Here is a 25,430-nt window from a genome sequence, read left to right on the forward strand (position 1 = left end):
CAGCGGAACGCGACGCCCGCGCTCGCTTTCAAACTGATCCAACATGGCGCTGGCTTGCGGTGCGCATGCGTGGCGCTCGGCGCCCGGGGCAGCTGGGTGAGGGGCGGAGGCCGCAGGGGAAAGGGGGCGCGGCAGGGTGTAAGGTCGCACTCGCAGCCGGGAAGTGTAGTTTCTTCGTCCTCGTCTTTATGGGGTTGGGGGGTGGGGAGCGGAGGGCGTGGTTGGTTGACTCCGGAGAGCTTCGTCCCGCTGCCCCGCACGCCCGCCCCTCCTCGGTCACCACTCTTTGCGGCTACTCTGCGCAGATGATAAGCTGAACTTCCCTCGGCTGGCTCCCCGAGAGTGTGTGAGGGGACGAGGTGGGGAAGGAGACTCGGGGGCGCTGGCGGCTGCCGGTTTGATCTCGGCGTCCCCGCCTTCAGAGCACCCCCTCCCAGGATGAGACACCATCTCCGCCGGTGGTGGAGGGGCAGCTCCCAGGACCACTTCCTTCCCTCCCTCCTCGGTGCCTTCCGCATCCCATCCCTGAGCCCGGTCCTTCTGGGCTTGCAGCCAGCCCCTCGCAATAGAGCAGATGCGAGATTGGAGGAGGGAGTTTGGTCAGGGATGGGATTTAACAAATTCCCTGGGGACCTTGATTCCCAGGGAAGAATGTCAGTGACCCAGCAGGGATTGGGGACCCAGTCAGGCAGCCCAGAAAAAGGGAGATTATATACAAACAGATGTAAAGACCACTAACAACATACGTGATTCTGTCTACGAGGCTGGGACAGGATATGAGGTGCGAAGAATCCAGTTTCAACCAAGTGGTGTATCCAAAAAAAGATGTCATCTCAATATTGGTTTATGTTTATTTTCCACTGACCCTGTGGGTGAAGATATCCTTGACCATTACTCCACCGGAATATGTTCCAGTCCATCTGATGTTACATCACAAGGTAATGGCCCTGTAGTCCTGCTGTTTGTTTTCTTCTTTGCACCCTCTCTAGCCCACTAAACGTAACCTTTCCTTTTTTCCTGGCAAACGAAAAGGTCCACGAGCTATAAAATGCAATTGAGTGGTTCAATTAAACACGTTTATTGTGGCAGGAAGTGCTAGTGATTTGAAAATGAGTAAGTCAAAGTCCCTGCAGGAGTTTACACCCTAGTGCTATGTTCCAATAATCTGTGCTTCTTTAAATCAGTCAGTATCAAGTATGTTGCGATAGGAAATAAAGAACTGTGTTATATATGCTGGGGCAAGCACAGATCAGGGACCAGCCAAGGACTGTTAATGGCATGAGCTTAAAAAGTTAGACATCTTTATTTACATTCCACCAGAATGTCTTTTTAACCAGTCCTTCTTTAAAATAATTTCTTAAAGTTTCCTTTCATAAACAGTATTATTAACGCTTCTCTTACTACTTTTTTCTTTCATCATGGGCATATATAGCAAATGTGTCCTAATGAGGGTATAAAGTGAAAATAAAGAACACTGAGAAAATATTAAGGAAATGATCAAATATATTGACCTAATTCATGGATCAAAATAATTCTTCTTTGTTCCTTCACAGGTTAAGAAATATGGAGATCTCCACAAGGATTTGGAGAAGAGTCCCAATAATTATTAAAACTCTGGACTAGATCTATTAGGAAAGGTAAAGAAACTGAAAGTCTACTAGGAAAAAGGAGTTGTAATGGTTTACTAAAGCTGTTCAAATATAGATGTCAACTAGGTGTTATGCCTTGCTGGAGAACAAAATAAGAGAAGGTGGATTTATAATCCAACCTAGACCTTTAGGTGAGAGCTAATTCAGACATGGTTCTGATCATTAAACTTTCAGAAGGCTTATTGAGGCAGCTCTTTGGAGAGTTTTTTAAAAGGTAGATTTAAATGTGTCATTTCAAGAAAAGAAACTAGTATTTCTGATCATCAAGAAGGAGCCCCACACTGTTTCAGTCACGTTGGCATATATTAACTCACTTAATCCTTATAATGACTCCATGAGATAAGTATTACTATCCCCAATCTATAGATGTAAACATTGAAATTAAGGGTTAAGCAATGTATTCAAAATAATGTAGCTTGTGGTGAGAGGCAAAGTTAGGATTTGAATCCAGCTGTGTGTTTCTTCCCACCATACCAACCAGCTTCCCGTAACTGAAAACTAGATGATGGGCCAAAGGACCAATGAGACTCCAGTTTCCTGAACCCATTCAGAACAGAAACAGTATCTCACCTGTTTTTGCCACACCTACCACAGTACCTAATCCCTAGTAAAGGATTTAGTAAATATGTTTATATTGAACTGGTTTGAACTCGATCCTGTCTGAAGAGGTGAAATTTAAACAAGACACCAACGAAGAGGAATCTGTCATTCATATTTGGGAAGAATGTTACAAGCAGAGGGAACAGTAAGTACAAAGACCCTGAGGTAGGAAGATGCTTGGTTGTATCTGAGGAACAGCCAAGTCAGTATGATTGAAGCTGAGTGGGAGAGAAGCAGGTAGGAGTTGCCTTTGGAGAGGAAACCAAGGGTCAGATCATTTAATGCCACTGCCCTCACTTTAAAAAGACTAATTCCCGGAGCACCTGGGTGGCTCAGTCTTTTGAGCCTCTGACTTTGGCTCAGATCATGATCTTAATGATTCATGGGTTTGAGCCCTGTGTCGGGCTCTGTGCTGACAGCTCAGAGCCTGGAGCCTGCTTCAGATTCTGTGTTTCCCTGTCTCTCTGCCCCTACCTGCTTGTGCTCTGTCTCTCTCTCTCTCTCTCTCTCTCTCAAAAATAAACAAACATTAAAAAGAATTTTTTAAATAAATACATGAATAAATAATAAAAAGACTAATTTCCAAGAACACTTGATCATCAGATGATGCAGCTATACAGGAGTAAGGAAGCATGATTAAGCCTTTGGAAATACTAATGATTTATTGAATGCTTATTATGTACCAGGCATGGAGTAGGACAGTTAAGTGCATTATCTCAATCCTCACATTAATTCAACATTTAGTTATTATCCCAGAAAATGGGAAAACGGAAATATTAAATAATGTGGTTCACAATTAGTGGCAGAGACAGAATTTGACCAAGTTCTCTTTCAGTCCAAAGCCTGCTCTTCATAGTATACCACACTTTCTATTTGAAAAACTATGAATAAGGAAGAAGGAATTCATACGTGCATGCATTTAGCAATTATTAAATAAAAACTTAATTAAAAAACAAGTAATGATTCTTCATTACTATGTGACAGGCACTGTAGAAATAGTATTAAAATGTAATACAGCATTTTAAAATTGTTTTGTATGATTATATTCTTACCAGTCATCTGTTTTTACAACTTTGCAGGTAGATGGACTATAAGACGCTCGCCCAAGAAACTGCTCAAGAAATTTTAGGATACAATCAAGATACCTCAGGCTGGAAAGTGGTTAAGACTTCAGTAAGGAAACAAGTTAAATATGGTTCAAGGGTTTATTTTTTAATGAGAAGAAATTCATTATATAGACTTTTTAAAATGTTTTTCTTTTACAAACCAAAAAAATATATTTTTACTTTTTGTTTGTTGGTTTTTATTTTTCATTTTTTTTTCTGTATCTGACAGCTAATTTATTTCTGGATTTTTATTCCCCTTTGAGAAAAAGATAACTGTTTCCAGCAAGGCTTCTAAAAGATTCCATGGAAATCTGTGAGTACAGTTTCCTATTTATAGACGTTATGAATTCAATGGCATTGATATATCTAGAATTCAGTGCTGCTTCACTGGCTATAACATTGCTTGATAGTAATCAGGAAATAGAAATTATTAAGTCACTAGTTTAAATTTGGTATTAATAAATTAGAGCAATTATGTACCACCTAATCATTTTCAAACTTGAAGACAACCAGGAAAAAAAGTCTTTCCAAGCGAACAATTCACCAAGACAGGAAATTTCTACATCAAGAAATAATTACTATAAAAACAGATTGGTGTTTCCTTGATAACAGTAGTGTTTTGCAGCCTTTCAAACGTTTCACCTTTCCGTTAAATAAGCCACTATAAAATAAAGTTTTTTTCCCCAAGTCATTTCTCTTGCTGATACATGTAATGTTTTCTGAAAGCTGCTTTTAAGGATATTTTTGAGGATCCTGTTATTTCAGATATAACTACACTGAGGGTAGTGGGCTGACATTTTTAACCTTATTCTTAAAAGTTGTTCATTCATTGTTCATGATATCACATTAATGCAAACACATCATATGTTATCGAAATCAAATTTTATTCCTTTCCTTTTTTTTTTTTTGAGTCCACTTTTTCTTCATTTTGTATTTCTTGCTCTTTTTTTATCTGACTAAAATTTGCTTACCTTTTGTCTCAATCCAATTTTTTTACTATAAGACAAAACTGGTATGCCTTGTCCTACTCATTTTAATAATTATCAGGAAGATAATCCCTACTTTCATTGTCTAAATGAGTAATGATTCTAGGGACGCCTGGGTGGCTCAGTCGGTTGAGCGTCCGACTTCGGCTCAGGTCATGATCTCGCGGTCTGTGAGTTCAAGTCCCACGTCAGGCTCTGTGCTGACAGCTCGGAGCCTGGAGCCTGCTTCAGATTCTGTGTCTCCCTCTCTCTTTACCCCTCCCCCGCTCCTGCTCTGTCTCTCTCTCTCTCTCTCTCTCTCTCTCTCTCTCTGTCAAAAATAAGTACACATTAAAAAAACATTTTTTTAATACAAAAAAAAATAAGTAATGATTCTAATAGAGGCGCTTTCAAAAACAGACCGAGGAGGGAAGTAGGTGAGGTCAATGCCAGTGACACTAGAGGAATAAACTCTTAGAAAAATATTATAGCTTGTTGGCGTCTTACATACTGGACAAGTATAGACAGCAACCTATGCATCAAAGAAACCTTGGGAGTTATTTATTCATTCAACAATACTCCTTGGATATCTGTGTGCAAGGTACTCTACCACACCTAGAGCCATTCAAGGAGTAGCTCCAAATGGGCTGTTTTAAAGCTTTATGGAGATTTTTGATCAGAGGCATTTTACTCTTTCATGCAAAACCAAACAAAAATTGGGACTTTTTTCACTCACATTTTAAGTGAAATTTATACGCACTGTGTACTAGTTATTGATGCACAAAAATATCATACCCCATTTCTTAGTGTCTTAACACTATTATCCCATGGTCAGGATTCCAGGTGTAGCTCAGCCTGGTGCCTCTGCCTCAAGGATTCTTAGAAAGCTGCAATCAAGCTGTCACCTGGGGCTTTGGTCTTATCTGGCGGCTGCTCTACTTCCAAGCTCACTTCCATGGTTGTTGGCAGAATTTGGATCTTCCTGGGCTTGTTGGACTGAGGGCCTCAGTTCCTTTCTGGCTCTAGGCTGGAAGCCTTCCTCAGTTCCTTGACATAGGGACTGCTCCACAGGGCTATTCACAACATGACGTTTGCTTTCCTCACAGTGAGGAATCTAGGAGAAAGCAAGAGAAGGAGCAAGTAAGTCAGGAGCCAAAGCCTTTCTGCAGCCTAATCTTGGAAGTGACCTCTCATCACTTTTGGAATATTCAGTTTATCAGAAGTGAATCGCTAGATCCAGCCTGACTCAGGGGAAGGGGAGTCCACAAGTGTGTGAGTACCAGGAAGTGGAGACGAGTGGGGGCCATGTTAGAGACTATCACACACGGGTTTTGGAAAACCGTCTTTTAATTCTTTTTTATAGTTGCGCTAGAGTCCAGTAAATATCAAACACAGCTTTAAAATGAGGGTTATGGGGGCACCTGGATGGCTCAGTCAGTTAAGCATCTGACTCTTGAGTTCGGCTCAGGTCATCATCTCACAGTTCGTGAGTTCGAGCCCCGCATGGGGCTCCGCACTGGTGGCACGGAGCCTGCTTAAGATTCTCTCTCTCCCTCTCTCTCTGCCTCTCTCCCCCTCACTCACTCTCTCTCTCTCTCTCAAAATAAATAAAGAAATAAAAATAAATTAAGTTTGATAAAAGGTAATGCAACCGTTTTGCATACTTGTTTTCTCAAGGTCAACCCACAGATTCTTCTAAATTTGCCATGTTTATGTACAGAAGGAGAGTATGACTGGACCAGTTTTTTTGTTTTTGTTTTTGTTTTTGTTTTTTTTTCAAAATACCTCTATTATTCTGTGTCAGCTATGGCAGATATTTAGGTTACTACAAAGGAAACTTGTCTGAACATGTTGGTCAGGTTGGTCTGCCTCGGTCAAAAATTGACCTCCCCTGGCCTGGATTGAGAAGAAAGTGAGAATTGCAGTCAACTCAAGGGGAAAATCTAGGGAAGCTTACAACTTTTCCAGTACATCAAAGAGAGCTCCACATTTTAGTTACAGAGTTGGAAATAACCAAAGTGAGAAACATGAATATGAATTTAGAATGGGCAACAGAGTGTGAACATTGCACACTTTCGGCTAGATAGGATGGTCTAATGCTATTTGCCAAACTAGTATTTGGGAGAAATGTAATCCCTCAAAATGCCCTTTAGGGGTAAAGGGGTTGCATTATCAAATAAGTTTTTCTAAACACTCCAGACTATATTCTCTTCTTGGAAATACACTCTTAAGATCAGAGAAATCCTAGTGTAAAGAAACCTGTTTAACATTTCCACATGTTTTTGACCAAGGACATGCTTGTAAAATATTGGCCTGGATAACAGATCTCTCATCTCAGATTTGGATTCTAATAGAAGCTCTAATTGACTAGATATGTACAGAGAAGTGATTTATTTTTCATTATTTCCCTGCTGTCATCCCAGTGTAGGCCATTACCATCTCTATCTGGATTAGCTCAGTAACTCCTAATGGACTCCATGGATCTATTCTTACTCAACTGTATCCTGTTCTTCACACAATGGCCAAAGTAGATGCTTGAAATAATTCAGATTATGTCACTCCCCTACCTAAAATCTTCTAAAGCCTTCCCATTGCATCTAAAATAAAATCCAAACCCTTTATCAAGCTCTGCAAGGCACTATCTAACCCTAGCCTACCTCTCTGACCTCTCCTACCATTTCACCCTTGCTCTCCTACTACCGTTGCATGAATGCAATGAACTTAAACCGGCCTTAGAGCCTTTGTAGTTGCTCTTCACTTGCCTGGCATGTTCTTCCCCCAAATCTTTCCAAGGCTAATGTCATTTTTGTCCTCAAGATCTCAGCCTCCTTGCTCTTTAGAGTGACCTTCCTGGCCACACCCACTTGCTGTTTACTACACCACTCTGCCACCTTCTTCATTTGCATCTATCACTATGTGAAATTTATCTTCTTCCTTTGTTCTCTCATTTAGTATATGTCTTATTAGAATATAAACTTGGGACACCTGCGTGGCTCAATCGGTTAAGTGTCCGGCTCTTGGTTTTGGCTCAGGTCATGATCTCACAGTTCGTGGGATTGAACCCCATGTCAGGATCTGCACTGTCAACATGGAGCCTGCTTGGGATTCTCTCTCTCCCTCTTTCTCTGCCCCTCCCCTGCTCACATGCTCTCTCACGCACTCTCTTTCTCTCAAAATAAATAAACAGTAAAAAAACAAACAAACAAAAAAATACTGTAAACTTGATGGAAATAGGAACCTGAATAGGAACGAGATTATAAAGAAATCACTTTTGTTTGTCACAGTATCCCTAGCACCCGAAGAGTGTCTATCACTTAGACACTCGACAAATGTGTATTGACTGAACTTATGGACTTTAGTTCTATTATATTGGTTGCCAAATAGAAAGTATTTAAATTTCCCTTGTAACTGCAGTACAAAAATATAAACCAAAGATATCTTCTTAGCACTTACACCTTGATTTCATAATTTCCTACCCAAAAAGTTCCTTTTGTGGTTAGCTTGGAGCACTTGGGTATATGCAAGAGAAGGGTGCCAATTCTTTGGTGGGAATTTCTTTCTTTCCACCCTCAAGGGATGTAATACAGATTACCAGCACACAATTCAACACTACACATTCCCCAAAATGTTAGCAGCAGCTAACATTTATTAATCTTTTACTATATGTCAGGCAGTAGGCTAATAATTTTTTTCAATGTTTTAATTTACTCCTCTTAGATCCTACAAGTATTTTCTAGCCTGTGGTTTTTCCTTGCATACATCACACTCATGTTTCTTTGCATGAATGCCTCATAGTTTTTTTATTGAAAACTGAATATTTAATTATTTAATATTTAATATTTAATTATTTAATTAACTGAATATTCATGTACTGTGGCAACTCTGGATACAGATTCCACCCACCCACCCAGGGCTTGTTGTTATATTTATTAGTTGGGTGGTTTGTGTAGACTAATTCTGGAAGTCTATTCTGCAGCCTCTGATAATCCCTGCTCTGATTTTTTTCCCTTGTTTTTATCCTTTAGCCTATAGGAGGGATCAACAGAAGCCATTTATTGATCACAAGTTGTGCTTAAGACCCCCAAACTAGCAAGATTTTTACCCTTTACAGTTGGAACTGTGTGTGGTTTACAGGCTGTTTTCACAATTCAGCAGTTTTATGATTTTTTCCTGCACTTAGCCAGAGACAAGTAACTTGGAAGTTCTGCAACCAGTCACTCCTCAGAGGGAGCACTCGAGGGCATACAGACATTCCTCCAGAACAGCAGCAAAGAGTATGATTTTATTTTAAAGTAGTCGGGACACATTATGTGTCAGAGGTTACACTTAAGTCTCTAAAGGCAGTAAGCCTTCAATTCTTTGTTGATTAATCTGTATGCAGCTTGGAAAATGCTTGTAAGTCACCAACCCATACCTTGCATTGAATGCTCCCGTGAGGGGCAGCCTAGGACATCCATTCTGATCGTTTCTGAATAGGAGCAGCCTGGTACATCCAGTATAATTATTCTGAGTGGGCAGTCTTTTACATCCACTCTGATTACCCCATAGTAGTGGCAGCCTGGTACACCCAATCAAAATGCTTGAGTAGGACCATCCTAGTATATACACTCTGCTTGTTCTGCATAGCTGCGACCTAGTGTATCTAATCTGATTGCTCAGAGTAGGGGCAACCTGGTATAACACGCTTTGTTTTGATTAGAGGCTTTGACTTCTTTGACTGATTGCTTTGACTAGAGACAGCCCAGTATATCCTCCTGATTGCTCTGAATAGGGGAAGGCCTGTAGACCTTCTTACTGCTCTGGAGAAGGGGCAGCCTTATACATAAACTCTGATTGCTCTGAGTCTGGGCAGCCTAAGACATCCAATCTGCTTAGTTCCGGTGGGAGAGCCTAGTACATGCATTCTGATTTCTCTGAGTTCGGGCAGCCTAGTACATCCCCTCTTTTCTAGGTGGGAGCTGCCTAGTACATACACTCTGATTGCTCTGAATACGGGCAGCCTATGTACCTACTCTGACTGTTCTGAGTCAGGGTATCCTTGTACATCCATTCTTATATCTGAGTAGGGGCAACGTAATACATCCACTCCACTTGCTCTCATCAGGGACAGTCTACTTCATGTACACAACCTTCCACACCACAGCCCCCCTGCCAGGGATAGTGTGATCTTCTGTTGTTCATCTAGCTGTTATCTCTCCCTACTTCTGGCTGGTCTTTTGTGCTTTTGCACTAGTTCCATGTAATTCCTCTAATTGTTCACTAACAAGATCTGTATTTGTTTTTTCAAAATTTTCTCCACATTTTGTTCCAAATGAAATCCATCTTCTCAGGCATAGCTGAGATACTGCCAGCTCATTTTGTCTTGCTTTTGCCCCTGAGCAGAGCCTATGCACTACTATTGGAGCTGAGTGACGCCTCCATCCATGAGCAGAAGGGGGATGTGAGGGTGACACTGGGGAGAGATGCTGCTATGACTTCAGTTTGCCCTCTTAATGTAGCAGGAAGGGGAAATAGGCCTCAATATTTACGCCTGTTGTGCCCTGGACAGAGCCCTCTTCCTATCAGTAAATTCTGGGTGGGGTAAAGAAGCCTCAGTCTTCTCATCAGTGCCTACTGGGAATAGAGTTTAACAACATGAGCTGAGTGATGTCAGTGACCCACCCCTCTAGGATAAAACCATAGCCCTAGACTGGGAGCTAGTGGGGAGAGGGAGCCCCTCCTTGTCTTCCAGGTGTGAAAAGGGGTTGGCTAGAAGCAGATCGTGGCTCAGATGCTACAGACTCTTACTTTTCCTATCTAGATTTAGTACATATTCTTGAATAAATGTTTCTCCATTTCCTGAAAGACCTTTGGTCATTTTCTAGAGAATTTCAATAGCTGTTTTTTAAGGTAATTTTCATCAGTTTGTTATTGTGAAACAGTTGTTGTCACTGTGGAGGAGGATTTACTAAAATTCTCACACAGCTACTCTGGAAGTCCCACCCCCAACTCTAATATCACATAGGATATGTGAAAAATATGATCACTAAAAGCCCGTGAGTGTCTTATCATCTTACAGATGCTTCCCCAAGTTTACAGTTTCTAGTATGCCAAAATAAACACTTTATATTATTTTTTTCCTCCTCAACCTCCTAGTTACTCTTCTGGCAGTGCTCATTCACAAAAATCATAAAAGGCCATAAAGTATTTAGAGACATTAAAATTAGTATGTTGATATAAATCCACACATACCAAAAGGTTTTCATTGCTGCCTGAAATCTTCATGAAATGTATGGTCTGTAAATAACGTGTAACTTCACATATACTGATCAGTTATTCCATATAGCAGCTAAAGCTGGTTAAAAACTGTAAAAGACAAGAGAAAATAGTTAAAATATATTTTTCTTTAATTTTTAGAGAGAGAGCATGAGCAAGGGAGAGAGGCAGGAGGACAGAGAGAGAATCCCAAGCGGTCTCCAAGCTCAGTGTGTAGCCCGGTGCAGGAGGGACTAGATACCAAAACCCTGGGATCATGATCCAAGCCAAAAGCAAGAGTGGGACACTCAACCAACTGAGCCACCCAGGCACCACGGTTAAAATATTTTTAATTTAACCTGAGGTCACTTCATGTATAATGAGCACAAAGCTTTAGTGTAGATCATAGTAAAATATCTAACGAACTGTTCATCTTAATGATCAATAGATATAAAAATATAGTTTAGATCCAACTATGACAAAATTGTTATCTCTGAAAGAGCCATGAACACAGTAGATGCTGATGCATTAATGCATCAATGTTTTGATTGATGCATTAATGTTTGGGGATGCAATCAATGTTTGATTGATTTGATTAATGCCAAGACACATTAATGTTTTGTTTTCAAAGAGGCTTGATATTTACATATCTTTTTAAAGCCAATAACTCTAATTAGTGAATTAAGATAAGGTCATTTTTAACTAGTAGCCTACCCTTTGCCCAATACAGAGCTTTAACTGTGTTTTATAATCTTCCAAAAAGCAAAATAAATCATTTCTGCCTTGTAGTCATATAATACCTGTAGCTTATACTTTTCTCACCTTGACAAATGACTGGGAAATAAACATATTAACCATTGAGTAGATAGTCTAAACCAGGGGTTGGCATACTTTTTCAGTGGAGGTACAGAGAATAAGTAAATACTTTATGCTTTGCAGCAACTATGGTCTCTGTTGCACCTACTTAGCTCTGCCATTATAGCATGGAAGAACAACACATAAATAGACAATACATTTTTATGCCATTATAGCATGAAAGCATTATACATAAGTAGACATAGACAACCCATGGTGAGTAAGTATGGCTGTGTTTCAACAAAACTAATTACAAAAGCAGGAAGTACACTAGACTTGACCTATAGGCCATAGCTTGCCAATCCCTATTCTAAACAGTAGATATGAAAAGTCACAAATCCTTAAATGTTGATAAACTTATAGGTATATTAGATATCCTTCCCTAAATTACATGAGATAGTCAGCTCTATCTAATGAAATAGGCTTTGTGTTAGGTGATCTTGCCCAACTGTAGGCTAAAGTAGTGTTCTGAGCACAATTACAGGAGGCGAGGCCTAAGCTGTGATGTAGATTAGGTGTATTATTGTGCATTTTCGGCTTAAGATATTCTCAACTCACAATGGAGAGAGCTTATTGTAAACCCCACCAAATCTTATTTATCTTAGTGTAACCTCATCAAAAGTCAAGGAAGATATGTATATGTTAGTTAGAAATATCAAAAGGTTAAAAACTCTTCATACTCCAAGTTTACAATATAACTAGAGAGAGAGATAACTCATTATGTAAAAAAACAATCAGTGGTAGTATATACATATCCCTTAATAATTTTGTACTTAAATTTTAACTGTTATCATATCTGACTTCTTTTTCACAGGACCTGATAATTATTCAGGTTGTTTTCTCATTGTCTTATACAGAGCTTCATAATAAGCTCTTTAAAACTTTGTAGATCTGAAGGAAGGAAACATTACATAGTAAGGAAATTTGAGGATATCTTATAGAGAAAATTAAGGACTAACTGAGCTTTTAAAGAGAAATTAACATACAAAGAAATAGTCTAATGAATTCCTTATTTGTTTCCCAAATCATAAAAACAAAGTTTCAGAGGAAGAATCATTCATAAATATGACTATTTAGTGTAACAATACTGTTTGGTTTTTATCTCACTCCCCCCAGAAATTATAACTTTTTAGAGGTTTAAAATTTTGATTTTACTTAAACCTATCCCCTCAGGTTGGAAAGAATGATTAACTGGGAGAAGAGTAGAGCCAATATTGTTCAGACTTCATTTTAATTCAACAACCTTCTCCTAAATACTGACTTTTAATCCATTTTTCTCACATTGTCTTAATTTCATTGATGGATAGCCAAATCTAATTTCACTGATGGATAAGCACAAAGGTTAGTTACTTGCCCAAATCCTGACATGCAAAAAATAAATGAAATTCAAAAGTCAGTGTCTATAAATAAAGTTCAGTTGTATCACAGACATGCCTATTCATTATATATTGTCCATGGCTGCTTTACTGCTACCCTAGCTAAGTTGAATAGTTGCAACATAGATCATGTGGCCTGCAAAGCCTGAATTATTTACCGTCTGGCCCTCTCCCAGAGAATTTGCTGACCACTGCTTTAGACCACATTACATCCATAAATTAAGAATTGGGCCTGGGGGCCTGGGTGGCTCAATCTGTTAAGCAGCTGACTTTGGCTCAGGTCATGATCTTGCTGTTCATGAGTTCAAGCCCCTCATCAGGCTTTGTGCTGACAGCTCAGAGCCTGGAGCCTGCTTCAGACTCTGGGTCTCCCCTCTATCTCTCTGCCCCTCCCAGCTTGTGTTCTGTCTCTCTGTCTCAAAAATAAATAAACATTAAAAAATTTTAAAGGGGCGCCTGGGTGGCGCAGTCGGTTAAGCCTCCGACTTCAGCCAGGTCACGATCTCGCGGTCCGTGAGTTCGAGCCCCGCGTCAGGCTCTGGGCTGATGGCTCGGAGCCTGGAGCCTGTTTCCGATTCTGTGTCTCCCTCTCTCTCTGCCCCTCCCCCGTTCATGCTTTGTCTCTCTCTGTCCCAAAAATAAATTAAAAACGTTGAAAAAAAAAATTAAAAAAAAAAAAAAATTTTTAAAAGAAAAAAAAAGAATTGGGGCTAAAAGATACTGTACGTATAAACACACAAACTTCTCATCAATTGCATTTGGCTTATGATAAATATGGCAGGTAAATATTTATGAGAAATATTTTAGAAAAATCCTAAAAAAAAGTAGCCCCTCTAATAAGACAACTATACAACATTATAAACAAGATATGTAGAAAAATGCATCTTGAAATAATTTATATTAATTACTGCAATGCTTATTTCAATAAACCTGGCTACTTCCAATTGAATACTAGTGTTTTGAATTGCTGATATTACCTACAAGTGTTCTTTACTGCTATTTGCTAAATTAGCCTACTATGGTACATTATATTTTGAGCTAAGCGTAAACCAGTAAAATTTTGAATTTTCTCTATTTTGTTAACTATAGATATCGTGTTGAAGGAATAATTCCAGAATCAACAACTAAGCTATCTGAGTTCCTCTACAAACCTGAAAACAGAGTTACATGGGATAAATCATTGAAAGTGTACAATATGGTACACAAGATTGATTCGGTAATTTGCTATTTGATATCAGACTTCTACTGTATCAATATATTTTTAGTTTTATTAGTGATTTGAATATATTAAACCTGTGTGATTATAGACACTTCATATTTTATAGACTCAATTGAATTGAAATCTTTATAAAAGCCTTAAAACTTCCTTCTTTATTAGTCAAATGTTTAATTCTAATTAGCTTTATTCTCTTGTAAAGGCTTAGCACTTTCTGAATCTATCCAGCTTTCTCGCAGACGTGTGCCTTTGGTCTTGAGGGGATTGAACTTTATGTATTCACCTCCTCCATTAGGTAGAAAAAAAGATGAAGCATGCCTTCTTGATGGGAAGTCAGTAGATTTATCTTAATCATAATGCATTAGACAGCAGGAACAGTGCAGACACATACTGTAACTGTTTTTTTAAGAGTAAGGTTATAGTATGGAATAACATCTATATATTGTGGTTATATAAACCTATATATCTACTTATATAGTTGTGGTTTTAGGAACTTTCACATACATTGTCTCAAACAGATGAACAGGAGGAATAAAAACAAAGAGAAAAAAGTACAGGTAATTAGAGTAGAAAGTTTAAGTCACAGAGGTGGGAGGAAAGACCAAATGTAAGAGACAAGAAAAGCAGCACACTGTAGACCTCTTATTTATTAAGACAGCTATACTTTATGGTATGTACATTACACCCCAATAAGCTGTTTTTAAAAATCGAGTCATAAAGTGAACTTTCATGATTGTCATAAACAATTACACGTGTAAAACTTCAGGTCACTGGGTCTTTGGTTCTTTGAGTCTCCAAACCATATTCCACACGTCAAAACAAATATCCTACTTATCTGCCATCACCTTATCATCTTCTCAGAACTTAGGTTAACTTTACCTCCTTTTATTAAATTGATTTTAAAACCTGGGAGTTGGGGGAGGTTGTAGAAAAGCCCAGGAAAGTAAATGTTTCATTTTATAGAGAGCACCTGAAGATCCTATCCACAAAAAACACCTATCTATTACTCTCTTGGGATTTAAACATACAGTTTGAGAAGCATAGTCCACCACAAATGAAGATTCACACATTTGGACTGTCTCTTTCATGACTGCGTGACACTAATCGCACAGTTCCTTTTATGCTTCATACGTTCCTGCTGTTGCTGCAAATCAACTGTAATAACTAGATTTGGCATCAAAAAAAACTTAACTGATCCAGAGAAATTATGTGACTTGCCCAAGGTCGCATACCAGGCAGAACCATGACTTAACACTTGATCTCCTGATTCCAATTCTATGTCCTTTCCAGTATATTACAGAATCTCTGAATACCATTACACTGCACCAAGAATTCTTTTACCTTCCTATGAATGTTTATAGTATGCATCTCCAGGGATGTTTTAATTGACTCATTCACCTGCATTGGTGAGAGAGGGATTCCTACTCTAGGGTTTATGAGGGTGATCAAAGACCTGACATCTGACACTAGACAAATGAGATCAACACCAGTTTATCAATCATTAGTCACAGTCCAGGAGAGGAGGACTGTTACAACTTAGTCAAATTGGCATTTGTTAAGTGGAGCACAGGGTGCCAGATGGTGAGCCACAGTTCAACAAAAGACCACAAGAGAAATTGAAATAGAGAAGTTTCTTACTCACGAGTCCTGGAAAAGGTACACGGAACGCCTCCAGGAGCCACATGGGGAGGTCAAGGCAGGCCGCAGGCAGAGAGAGGCAGGCCCTGAGGCACCTGAGCGTCTGTGAGTAGAGTGCTTTGGGATTCCTGGGCTAAGGCCAGATTGGCCAATTCAAACCAAAAAGAGCAGGTCATTTTGTAAAACACAAGTCCCAGAGGTGTCCAAGGAGCTCACGAGGGGAAGGTTGTGGGAGGCAGGGGAGACCATTGATCGGAAGGGGTGTTGGGGAAGTTACATCAGGAACTGACGTTTCCTTGTGACTGTGGTGACCAAGGCATGCGCTTGGGGGGGGGGGGGGGCGGGGGGGCGGTGGCTAGTGTCAGTTTAAGGCCCCCACAGGCTCAGTGGCCAAACAAAAAGTTTACTGAAGCAGCAATACCATGGAGTAGCTTAGCTAAACTCCCAAGGACACACCGCCATGCAGGGTGACATGGGAGTTGCACCCAGGAGCAGAGTAAATAACCAGAGGTTGTGCAAGACCAGCATTGTGGTGTCAAGAGGTTGAGGTGACCCCTGACTCCTACAGGAGGCTGTGATTGGTTGGATCAATTCTGCTGTCCAGCAGGGAACTGAAACCCACCACTCAGGGACAAATAGGAACTGTGGCTGATCCTGTGATGAGGGGCATTGCCTGGCAAAGGGGCCTTACCTGTAGGAACAGAATGGGGAGAATACCTTGCAGTTAGGCCATTTAAGACTCTCCCAACTTCAGCAAACGTCAAGGCGGCACATTATACTGGTCCTTAATTTTAAGGCCTTATACCACAGGGTGCTAAACCAATATATTTGTCAGAATATATTACCTAACCAGTGTGGACTGGTAGAAATACACTGGGAATAAGGAACATGGGTTCTAGTTCTGTACTTATCTCTAGTTTTGCATGTGATTTAATCTGTTAGGCTTCGGTTCCTTTGTCTAAAAATTTAAAGAGTAGATAGTAACGAAATTCCTTTCTGAATTTTCTGCACTTACATTAATTCCTCACCAGATATTTGATTTCCAGATTACTTTCTCTCATTTCTGTACATTGCCTTTTCATTTTATTTATGGTTTCCATTGCTGTGCAGAGCTTTTTTGTTTGATGTGGTCCCACTTGTTTATTTTTGCTTTGGTTGCCCTGTGCGTATGGTTATAGATCTAATGTTCCTCTAACACTGAAAATGCGTGATTTGATGATGTTCTTCTAACTTCAAAGCCCCCTTCTTTTTCCAAATAGTAGCTAATGTTATGCAGTGAAATTCTCTGGGGAGAGATACAAAGGATAGATATGAAGTAACTGTTGCAATCTTTACGGTTTGATTTGTTCCAGGACACATTCATATGTCATACCATTACACAAAGTTTTGCCATGGGCTCAATTTCCCCCCGAGACTTTATCGACTTAGTATACTTCAAGCACTGCGAAGGGAATATGGATATTATCAGTTGTAAGTTGAAGCATTTTGCCCAGATTTTGGAATTACTATGAGTCATTAATAAATTTTGTTTTCCTTTAACTCACAGTTTGGGAGAAACTGCTTTCAATTAATTTGTTATTCTCTTTATTTGGTGAGACCAATAAATGTATGTATAATATAGACAAGCCTGAGTTTTACCCAACTCTGGAGGTGCCATTTATATCAGTCAATAATTATGGCATCTCTTGGCCTTTTTGCAATTTATACCATGCAGCACGGAGTATAGACAGATAACTTGCAGGCTGAAACTTCACAGCATACATTTTAAAACTAGTAAGACACAAAGTTAATCTTTGGATATGCTATGTTATATATGAATTATGTAGATTGGGCATATCCAGTAACTGATAAAATTCCTGAAGAAATTTTCATTAGATGAGTCTTTACATAAATGTGCTTATATTTCTTGTATATCCTTAGCCTTCCCAAAAATGTGTCACTCTGTAAAATGCAAATGTGTAGTCTTTTCGTAACTTGCTTTATTCACTTAACACATACCAGTTCATACTTGGACTCAGATAAATACAGTAACTCCTGGTGAAGGGATTTTGGTAGGACAGTAGCCTAAAGCCCTGTTTTTCTCCAGAATTCAATTTAATCTCACCATTCCTATCTGAATAATCTTCTCTATTGTAAACTACTTGGGAGTAGGGACAATTAAGTGTTGTAATTATTATATTCCAACAAAGTTTCAGTTATTCTATGTCTGTAGTACTCTAAATTTCAGATACTAGACTACTACATAGTTCTGCCCGCTCAAACACAGCTCTGTTGCAGCATAGCAATAAGGCCTGATATTCATCACTTGTATGTGGCTGTCCCTTGTAGTTCCATACAGTCGTCATTGGGTTGTCTCCTTTTAAAATGAGAGTGCATAAAAGTTTATTCACCATCTACAGCACAAAATACTATATGTCTGAATTATAGATCTGTTATTTTCTGTATTTGAAGGAGACCATTTCAATCTCATTTTTAGTGGTCAGAGGGAAGGTAAAAAAGAAGTATGGAAGAAGTTAACATCAACAAATAGTAGTAGTAATCCGTCATTCAGTGATCAATACTAAATTTGCTTTAAGCAATTTTCTTAAAATGAATTTTTGATGAATACTGAGTTTTCTTCTTAACGTTCCTTTTGTTGTTATTTAACTTACTATGCAGCTTGCTTTGAGCTAAATATTTTGTGTGCATTATTTCACCAATGAGGAAACTAAAGTTCACAGAAATTAAGCTACATTAGCTAAGAAGCAGCTGAACCAGAACTAAAACTCAAGTCTTCTGACTTTCCAAACTCTGGGTTAACTATATGCCTCATAAAAGATCCATACTTGTTTGTGACATACAACCAAAAAAGTTTTAAAGAAAGACCAGGATAATCTCCGTATTTTAAACAGAAAAACACTGTTAATATCACTTCCAGCAGTACCGTTAGCCAGCACAATAGGATCTGTTGAGATGATGAACTCGCCCGTGAACAGGGAAAATGCATTCAGCCTCATTTGTCCGTTAAGTAATTTACATTGCATTTACCACAGAATTGATTGCCTGTGTTAAAATCCTAAAAGAGAAGTCACCATCTCTGACAAGAGAAGGATTGCCAAGAAAAAAACAAATATGTTTTTAAAAATACTTTTAGGGCAGCTGGGTAGCTCAGTTGGTTAAGCCTCTGACTCTTGATTTCGGCTCAGAGGAGGATCTCATCGTTGGGAGGTTGAGCCCCACGCTGTCAGCACAGGAGCCTGCTTGGGAGTCTCTCCTTCTGCCCCTCCACCGCGTGCATGAGCACACAAGTGCGCTCTCTCTCTCTCTCTCTCTCTCTCTCTCTCTCTCTCTCTCTCTCTCTCTCACACACACACACACACACACACACACACACAAATAAATAAATACAATGTAAAAATATTTTCAGAAAGGGTATATATAATTATCATAAACTTAGAATCAAATCACCTCTCTTCTACATTCACATACAGTATGGCTATGCCACACAGTTCTTAAAACAAATTCTACTGATTTTTAATTATCCTCTGACTTAGCTACAGGGAATTGGCAGAAAAGAGCATTTAAACCATCTTTACTGACAGACCAAATAACTACATCAAATATTTTATTTAAAAAATGATTAACAATTTATATGTAAATATTGAATCACTATATTATACACCTGAAACTAATATTCCACTGTATGTTATCTAACTGGAATTCAAATAAAAACTTTAAAAATATATAGGGGCGCCTGGGTGGCTCAGTCGGTTAAGCATCTGACCTCAGCTCAGGTCATGATCTCACGGTCTGTGAGTTTGAGCCCCACGTTGGGCTCTGTGCTGACAGCTCAGATCCTGGAGCCTGCTTCTGATTCGGTGTCTCCCTCTCTGCCCCTCTTCCACTCATGCTCTGTTTCTCTCAGTCTCAAAATTAAACATAAAAAAATTTTTTTAATATGTAAAAAAAGGATCTAACCCTAAAAAAAAATAATAAAAAATGGTTAGTAAAATTTATAAACCTGATATCTTCATAGAATAGTCTTTTCTTTGTGATTTTTTTTGCTTCAAATCTCAGGAGCTAATTAAATGATACTTTTAACACATTTTCTTGTATGTAAAAGGTAACAACATCTTTAGAGATACTAGAATGAGATCATTTGAGAGGACAATAGTGCTCATACAGGCATTTTCTCAGTTTTGACCTGTGTGCACATACATATGTACAAACATACATACATAGGTATAAAACTAATATCAATGCTGACAATAACTAAATTAAATTAAATGCTATATCACACATTTTTTTATTTTTTATTTTTATTTTTTTTAATGTTTTTTATTTATTTTTGGGACAGACAGAGACAGAGCATGAACGGGGGAGGGGCAGAGAGAGAGGGAGACACAGAATCGGAAACAGGCTCCAGGCTCCGAGCCATCGCCCAGAGCCTGACGCGGGGCTCGAACTCACGGACCGCGAGATCGTGACCTGGCTGAAGTCGGACGCTTAACCGACTGCGCCACCCAGGCGCCCCTACACATTTTTTTAAATACACTACTTCAAATAGAATTTTTCATCTTTGTGGAATAGGGTTCATTTTCTTTCTTTCTTTTTTTTTTAAATCACTTAGCTAACAGTGTGGATTTTCCAGCATACCCACCATCGTCAAATTACATACGTGGTTATAACCATGCTTGTGGCTATATATGTTCTCCTCTGAAAGAGTAAGTGTTACTTGCATTTATTTTATTTTAACGGCTTTTAGTTCAATTCTTAACTAAATTCCTAACTCATTGGTACAAGTATATGCCAGCAACCAGTATATTCTGTTAGGGGGGGAAAATTGCCCCTAAGTGTAATTTAAATGACAATTTTTATAAGTGTTTTCATCATGAGAATGGATAATTCCCTACAAAGTATGATGTGAGGTCTCTGGGATGAGTCACACATACACATGCATTGCCTGCCCCCCATCCCTTCACCCCCAGTTAACTTTCACCTGATGCTTCAGATTTCCCCATTAGAGTCACTTCTGTGAGTTATTAAGCAATTTTTGTAAATTACACTTCCCAAGAATTATAATATATTCACTATTATCAGTAATGAATGCTTCATCCTAAATGAATTCTTTCCAGTGGACCACCTACAGATACCTGCAGAATGAGATGTACAGTAGGTAAATTTGGAAAGAGCTGGAGAAATCAGAGATGAGTCACTGCCCACAGGTGACCAGCCTAGGGGTAAATGGTGACATAAAATACACATATTTTGTAAATGTATGTACATTAATTCAAGGTAGCTCATTTCACAAATTCCTTAAGTTTGATTTTTGCTAAATGATTTTATATAAGTAAAATATATCAGCACATAAAAACTTGTAAAATTTTTTATTGGCCAGATATAAACCTCTTAATAGGAGGGGGAAAAAAACTTATGTGAAGAAAGTAAAAATAAAATTACATTTTAGGCTGTATTCCTTAACGTGTTCTCTACTGAATTAGAGAACCAAAAGAATTTCACAATTATGTACATTAATGGACAGGATCATTTGGTGCAGATGATATGACGGTGATACATGGTCTTTCTACCCACCTGTCATTTTTGAAGCTATGGTCAAGACTGCATTCTCCACAGCAGGAGAAAGCAACACAAGGGAAGGGGTAGTGCTCCGAATCAACTGGGTAAATCAGCCACTGGCGGGGATTCTAGTCAGGAAGCTACACACTCTAATGTGTGCATCACAGCCTGAGGCCCCGTCTTGCATCTTGTTAACTTTCCACTGTCAAAAACATGGAACAGAGGGTGATCTAGATGTCCCATTTCAGGCAAGAGCCCTGCCTAGCATCCTGTTAGAGAAAAGATGGTTTCATTCATATTCTCAGAGAAAGGTACTAATAGAAAATGATTCTTCTGTGCCACGCAGCACAACATTTTGGACAACCAACATTTGTAAACTAGTCATGTAGTAAACTTACAAAACTTATTATCAGGGGGCACCTGGGTGGCTCAGTTGGTTAAAAGTCTGACTCTTTGATTTCGGCTCAGGTCATGATCTCACGGTTGGTGAGATCAAGCCCCACGTTGGGCTCTGTGCTGACAGCGTAGAGCCTGCTTGGGATTCTCCCTCTCCCTCTCTCGTTCTCTCGTTCTCTCTCTCTCTCTCTCTCTCTCAAAATAAATAAACTTAAAAAAAGATTATCAGTAGTAAAGGCACTTTTCTAGTAAATATTGGAAACTCAAATAGAAATTTAAGACCTTACCCACGGCTCGTGAATATTCTCAATCCTGCCACCAGAGACACTTTTGTGAAAATAGTCTAAACTGCATAGAGAAGAGTATGAGAAAATGGACACTCACACAGTTTGTGGGAGCAGTGGTCTTCATACCCCCCAAAAGAATTTTGTAAAACTGTACTCCACCTTGCACATTTGTAAGTTGATACTGAAATTTTGCATAGGATTAAATTTAAAGGATGCAATTTACGGCACTTTAAGTATTGATACTTTTTAAAAAAGTGTTATATCACTCTGGTAAGCACATCCAATAGACTCTAAATACCATAATAAGTTGAAACCTACCATCACTATCAATTTCAAAATACATACAAACTTCAACACTCAGAAATTTACATCGTTCATTTTCTCCTTGATTCCCACATTCTTATTTTTTTCCCTCATATAATTTGATCCTAATAGAATATATTTTGGGGCACCTGAGTGGCTTAGTCAGTTAAGCATGCAATTTCAGCTCAGGTCATGATCTCACGGTTCATGAGTTCGAACCCCACATCGGGTTCTGTACTGACAGCTCAGAGCCTGGAGCCTGCTTTGGATTCTGTGTCTCCGTCTCTCTCTGCCCCTCCCCCCCAAAAAAATAAACATTAAAAAATAAAAATAAATGAATGTTACAAAATATATGTTGTATTAAATTGTTACTAAAAGAGCAAAATAAAAATATATTACCAAATGTTGCATAGCTATTAAATATAAAAGCCAACTGTTACTGAAAACATGCCTTGATTATTAGCAAAACTTAGGTAGCATTTGCTCTGTGCCAGGCACTCCATAAACAGTCTACCTAAATTGGCTCATTTGGTCTTCCCAATAACCTTATGAAGTAGGTAGTATTACTATCTCCATTTTGTGGAAAAGAAAATGGAAGCCTCGAGAGATTAAGTAATTCTCTCATGGCTAAACATAGATACTAGCAAAGCTCAGCTTTAAACCAATCCAGACTGGCTCCAGAGTCCATGCTTCTAACTGTTACACTCTTTTATCTGTGTATTGGCGATACTAATAAAATGAGATAGCACTTACTATCGTCTACTCCCAACTTTGTAAGTACTGAGAAATTTTTTTTGAATAAGCGGTTTAAAATGAAAAGAGTATAATTCCAGGACTGTCATTAAATGCCTTTGAAATTCTCTTGTGTTATGTACCATAAATTACATAGAGACCTATAATCAAAAACATTTTTTAATCAAAAACTATTTTTAATGACAAATAATTTAGATCCATAAATCTTATTGAAAGCAAAGAATTGACAACATGATTTATTACTCAACTCACTTCCAATTAATCAGATTTTTCCGTTGGGATCTCAGAGATTTTTTTTTTTTTTTTTTAAGTAGACTCCACACCCAGTGTGGAACCCAACATGGGCCATGAACTCATGACCCTGAGATCAAGACCTGAGCTGAGATCAAGAGTCAGATGCTTAGCTAACTGAGCCACCCAGCTTCCCTCTCAGAGATTTTTACATGCCAGAACAAAGCACTGTAGTATCACTCAGTACTATTCAGGGAAGGTGACGGGTATACTTGTGTTCTGTAAAGCAACAGAGGATGATATGAACATGCTGGTGGGAAAGGAGAAGCCTACATCTCCATCAAAGATGGTCTCAGATGAGCTTAGGGAAAAGGTACATGTGGAGGTTAGAGACCTGAAAATTTATTCCCTTAAATGTTATTATCCTCTCACACCCTTTGGAAAGTCCTCACATACTCCAGTTTGAAGGTCACTGGGTTAGAATATGAAGTACTACAGTCTTCCTAATGTCACTTGGAAAGAATATTTCCAAATGTTAAATTCACAAAACCTTTGACCTAGAAACTCTATGTATTTGTAGAAATCCAAATGGATCCATTACAAAGATGTTTTATTGCTGCTTTATTTGTATAGCAGCAAAAAGTGAGAAACAACCCAAATGATAGTCCAGAAAGGTCTGGTTACATAGAGAATGAAATACTGTATGCAGTCATGAAAAATATCTAGGCCGACTGGTATGTCTCAACACAGAAAGAAGTGCATGATGTCCTACTAAGAGGAAAATAAAACTAGTTGCAGAAAAATGCATCTCATTTTTGTAAAAACAATAATGTGTATGTGTGTATATGTGGGGTAGGCAAACGTATATGCATATATGTAAGCTATCTTTATATATACATAGGCAATAGTCTGAAAAGATCCAATCAAAAGTACAGTAATTATCTCTGGGAAACAATAAGGAGAATAATTATGAAAATTCTGTTTTGTTTAAATTTTTGTAAGCACATATTAATTTCGTAATTTAAAAAAGTTAACAAAATGACAAAAAGGAAAAGCTGACTGAAGACTGTAACATATAGTCTACTTAATATTTTTATGTAAAATGTTTATGAGTGCAAATCACTCTGCCCCTTTTTGTGCCCTTCCTTCCTCCCTCCCCGCCTTCAGTAACTGTCCTATCATAAGCACCACGAAGGGAATCGATGGTGAATAAGGATCCTGCTTTCTATGAAATTATAAATTCAGTAGGTAAATCCAAAAATCTTTATATTTTTACTGCTTCCTTTGTTTATAGGAACCCAGCACATTCCAAACTAGTGATGTTTGTCCAGACAGAAATGAAAGGAAAATTGTCCCCATCAATAATTGAAGCAACCATGCCTTCCAACTTAATAAGCTTCATCCTCAATGCAAAGGACGGAATAAAGGCACACAGAATTCCATCAGGACACGGATCTCATCCTAACGGCCACTCATCTTTCCTAAAAAAGAAATGAGGCCACAGAAGAGCATGCGTGGCAGTCATTGCCACTCACCTCCAAGTCAATGTGCATAAATACTGTTAAACTTTGCTAGACGGTATCCTTGTACAAATTACTGAAGGCACCTTGTGAAAATAAGAAGTCAGTCGTACAAGAGAACAGCATTCAATATAGTTTTTAATCTCATATAAGAATGATGTGAATAACAAGTGTCCTTTAATGTACTTTTATCTTTTGTTTTGTTCCCCCTGGAAAATGCCCTGCAAAAGAATCAGTAAGAAAGCATACACAGTCAGAGGTCAGCATTAATTAAAAATTAAAATATATTTTAAATTGTTTTTTCTTGGGGCGCCTGGGTGGCTCAGTTAACCGTCCGACTTCTGCTCATGATCTTGTGGTCTGTGGGTTCGAGCCCCACATTGGGCTCTGTGCTGACAGCTCAGAGCCTGGAGCCTGCTTTGGATTCTGTCTCTCTCTCTGTGCCCCTCCCCCACTTGCACGCTCTCTCTCAAAAATAAATAACCAGTTAAAATTTTCTGTTTTTTCTTCACTTACTGCTTAAATTGATAATTATTGGAGACATGTACATAAAAATTGAAAAGAATTCCAATAGAATGTATAAAGACTGGTATCTAAAATGTAAAATTGAATGAATGCATGAATCAATTTCTGTTTCTGGCCAAGATGTAACAATCCATTCCTCCCAAATCCTTCCCTTTAAAACTAATAGACTGCACATAAGCATAGGGAGATTCAAGCATAGGTGAAAAGAAGGCAAACTACC

General features: G+C 38.7%; 2 protein-coding genes across 7 annotated transcripts in view; one reads left to right on the plus strand and one right to left on the minus strand.

The window, feature by feature from the left end:
- The first annotated feature begins 1 nt into the window (after window position 1).
- Window positions 2-24,972, plus strand: STARD6 (StAR related lipid transfer domain containing 6). 6 transcript variants are annotated; one of them, XM_058692054.1, is made up of 9 exons: window positions 2-59; window positions 879-938; window positions 1,554-1,637; window positions 3,329-3,422; window positions 3,619-3,668; window positions 13,875-14,001; window positions 16,992-17,109; window positions 20,249-20,342; window positions 24,460-24,972. In XM_058692054.1, the coding sequence occupies exons 4-9, from the start codon at window positions 3,333-3,335 to the stop codon at window positions 24,659-24,661; spliced, it is 681 nt and encodes a 226-aa protein (XP_058548037.1). In that variant the 5' UTR covers window positions 2-59; window positions 879-938; window positions 1,554-1,637; window positions 3,329-3,332; the 3' UTR covers window positions 24,662-24,972. The 6 variants fall into 6 exon arrangements, with proteins under 6 accessions (XP_058548037.1, XP_058548038.1, XP_058548035.1 ...); XM_058692055.1 differs by having other exon boundaries at window positions 11-96; XM_058692052.1 differs by lacking the exon at window positions 2-59 and adding an exon at window positions 80-96 and having other exon boundaries at window positions 646-938.
- The window catches only part of POLI (DNA polymerase iota), a 47,473-nt gene continuing 46,905 nt past the window's right edge, over window positions 24,863-25,430 (minus strand). The window contains exon 9 of the mRNA XM_058692045.1: window positions 24,863-24,906. Within this exon, the coding sequence (XP_058548028.1) occupies window positions 24,863-24,906 (44 nt within the window). The remainder of the gene's footprint in view (window positions 24,907-25,430) is intronic.

Source organism: Neofelis nebulosa, chromosome 11, assembly GCF_028018385.1.
Source record: "Neofelis nebulosa isolate mNeoNeb1 chromosome 11, mNeoNeb1.pri, whole genome shotgun sequence".
Taxonomy (NCBI): Eukaryota; Metazoa; Chordata; class Mammalia; order Carnivora; family Felidae; genus Neofelis; species Neofelis nebulosa.